The sequence below is a fragment of the Anastrepha obliqua genome, chromosome 5, assembly GCF_027943255.1.
Source record: "Anastrepha obliqua isolate idAnaObli1 chromosome 5, idAnaObli1_1.0, whole genome shotgun sequence".
NCBI lineage: Eukaryota > Metazoa > Arthropoda > Insecta > Diptera > Tephritidae > Anastrepha > Anastrepha obliqua.
Window position 1 is genome coordinate 127,998,484 of NC_072896.1, and position 2,658 is coordinate 128,001,141.

Sequence of the window (2,658 nt, forward strand, 5' to 3'; positions counted from 1 at the left end):
GCTTACGTATTCCTTGCGTTTTAGCGGACGATTACCACCCGATTCAATTTCGTTTTTACTAAGGTATAATTACTAAACATTCAATAAATTCGCTCATTGTGAATATTTTACAAAAGAATTCACAATGCAGAGAAGTTAAGTATGCGATAGACATCAATGAGTTATAGGGAAACGCTACACTTTGTGACCATCATTTGTGAACAAAAACCAGCTGGCGACGAAATTTGTATCACACATTCTTGAGTTTGCTTGTGTTCTGTTGAAAGGTGAGGAAAAAATATGCATTAAGTGCCTTAAATTAATGAAATACGTTCAATATATGTAAGTCTTCTATAATTCATTTAAATATTGCACATTTAACACAAATTAACAAATATTTTAAAATATCGTTGTATCAGTGGAGCTGATTAATTTCGCTGCGTTTATCAACACAGTATATAGCGACCGTCAAATTGTATGATTAATAGAACAGAGCTTGTGAGTCAGCTGATCGTTCTGTCGCAAAGGGGTTTTTGTAAATTTTATTCGTTCGTATTTTTATGAAGAAATTTGTTCGGTATTTTCCGTGAAGACAGAAGTAAATCGTCGTAAAATGAGTGACAGTGATAGTGACGACTGGTCTGAAGAATGGGTTCCATATAGCCAGCGCAACGAGTGGTCTGATGTGATTCCTATTCCACAAGATGATGGCGAGCACCCCGTGGTTGCTATAGCTTACAGTCCCAAATGCAAGTTCACTTGAATAATTAAAAATGGAAGACACTGTGAAGAACTGTTACCATTTTAATTTTTTTATCTTTGTCATTTTTGACTTACAGTTCGCGAAGTCTTCGATTACTTTCGAGCTGTTCTCACGCATAAAGAAAAATCACGTCGAGCGCTTGAGCTGACGGCAGACGCTCTTCGACTAAATCCAGCTAATTATACAGTGTGGCAGTACCGGCGTGATATTTTAAGGGCGTTGGACTGCGATCTGTACGAGGAGTTGAATTATTTGGATGAAGTTATACGTGACAATGCGAAGAACTACCAGGTTTGGCACCATCGACGTGTTATTGTGGAAATGTTAAATGATTCCTCAAAAGAACTGGAGTTGACTGAGATAGCTCTGGAGCGCGATAACAAAAATTACCATGCTTGGCAACATCGGCAATGGGCCATAAAAACATTCGAGTAAGTAATATTCAAGATGCCGCTTTCCAAGATTGAAATGAATTTAATTTAGTTTAATTTTATAGTCTCTTCGAAAATGAACTAACATTTGTGGACCGCCTGATTGCGGAAGATATTCGTAACAACTCCGCATGGAATCAACGCTTTTTTGTACTTAAGCACTTCGGTTTTACTCCCGAAGTTGTGCAACGAGAGACTCAGTATACAATGAATCGCATACGCGTTGTAAAAAACAATGAAAGTGCTTGGAATTACTTAGGGGGAATTCTAAGGCAATGTGCAGATGAGTCATACAACCAAAACTCGGATGTTTTAGCATTTTGTGAAGAATTGTACGCGAATGGGGTACGTTCGCCGTATCTTCTAGCATTCCTAATCGATATGTATAGAGAGCAGTGCTTACAACAAAGTGAGACAGCTGAGTCTGAAGTGTTGTCGAGGAAAGTATACAACCTTTGCAGCGACATGTCTAAAACACATGATATTGTGCGAAGTAAATATTGGCAATATGTTGCAGATCAATTAAAGTCAAAACTATCGCAAAAGTGAGAAAGTGCATTGCGGTATTTTGGGTATAGTCATTAAGTCGATAATTTGGTTAAATTTTTTACAACATTTGTGTATAATATATTACTGTATTCTTATAAAATATTAATAAAACACCTCGGAAATTTCAATATGGCTTTGCCGTATGTTTCTCCACATAAGTATGTACGCACGTAATCTCAATGCTGGCACTATGCCCTTTTATAAGCTATATTTATAACTGCTATAAACTAGTACCGGTAAACCTCGTAATAATATTTTCAAGTGTGCATAGCAGCGAAATGTGTGTATATGCACGTACTTGTACATATTTGCCAACATCCAGCAAACAGCTTGCGTAATTCAACAGCACATATCAGATATCATCTTATCTTCAAATTTTCAAGACAATATCAATGGTACAGCCCATGGAACACAATGCTGTAGTAAATAAGTAATACATAACATAAATAATTACCAATGAATTCCATAATACACTACGTAACAAAATTGAACAAAGTAGAGCAAAAAGAAAAAAAATTATATTCGAAATTTCAAATAAACCCTCAAACACTGACTGTGTTGCGATTGCGTTAACTACTTTATGTTGCTGATGAGGTTCATCAGATTTTTAATGTCAAGGTCTGCTCTATCAGAGGGCGGTCCGGTAACCTGAATTTGGTTTGATGGGGAGCTCCTCGCAGAATACTCCTCCGCCAATCTATCCTTCCAACTTTGATCTATCCGTGTACAGGTTCCTCAGCCTTGTGTAGCCAAGTTTAGCCCCCTTGCACTTCTGATTGCGGTAAGTACAGCGGCAATTTTGCCTGCGATGTCTACAGGGTTGTTTAATTACGATGTTTAGAGTGGGTTAAACCCAATTAGGATTATATAGCCTCCGAAGTCTTCCAAACTCGAGCGCGGCAACATTCCAAAAAATTATATTATTTAAAACAAATA

At 37.2% G+C, this 2,658-nt stretch overlaps 1 protein-coding gene across 1 annotated transcript; it reads left to right on the forward strand.

Annotated features, from left to right (window-relative positions):
• The first annotated feature begins 454 nt into the window (after positions 1 to 454).
• On the forward strand, positions 455 to 1,850 carry LOC129247363 (protein farnesyltransferase/geranylgeranyltransferase type-1 subunit alpha). Its single transcript, XM_054886476.1, has 3 exons — positions 455 to 728; positions 819 to 1,173; positions 1,239 to 1,850. The coding sequence occupies exons 1-3, from the start codon at positions 593 to 595 to the stop codon at positions 1,720 to 1,722; spliced, it is 975 nt and encodes a 324-aa protein (XP_054742451.1). The 5' UTR covers positions 455 to 592; the 3' UTR covers positions 1,723 to 1,850.
• The last annotated feature ends 808 nt before the right edge of the window (positions 1,851 to 2,658 follow it).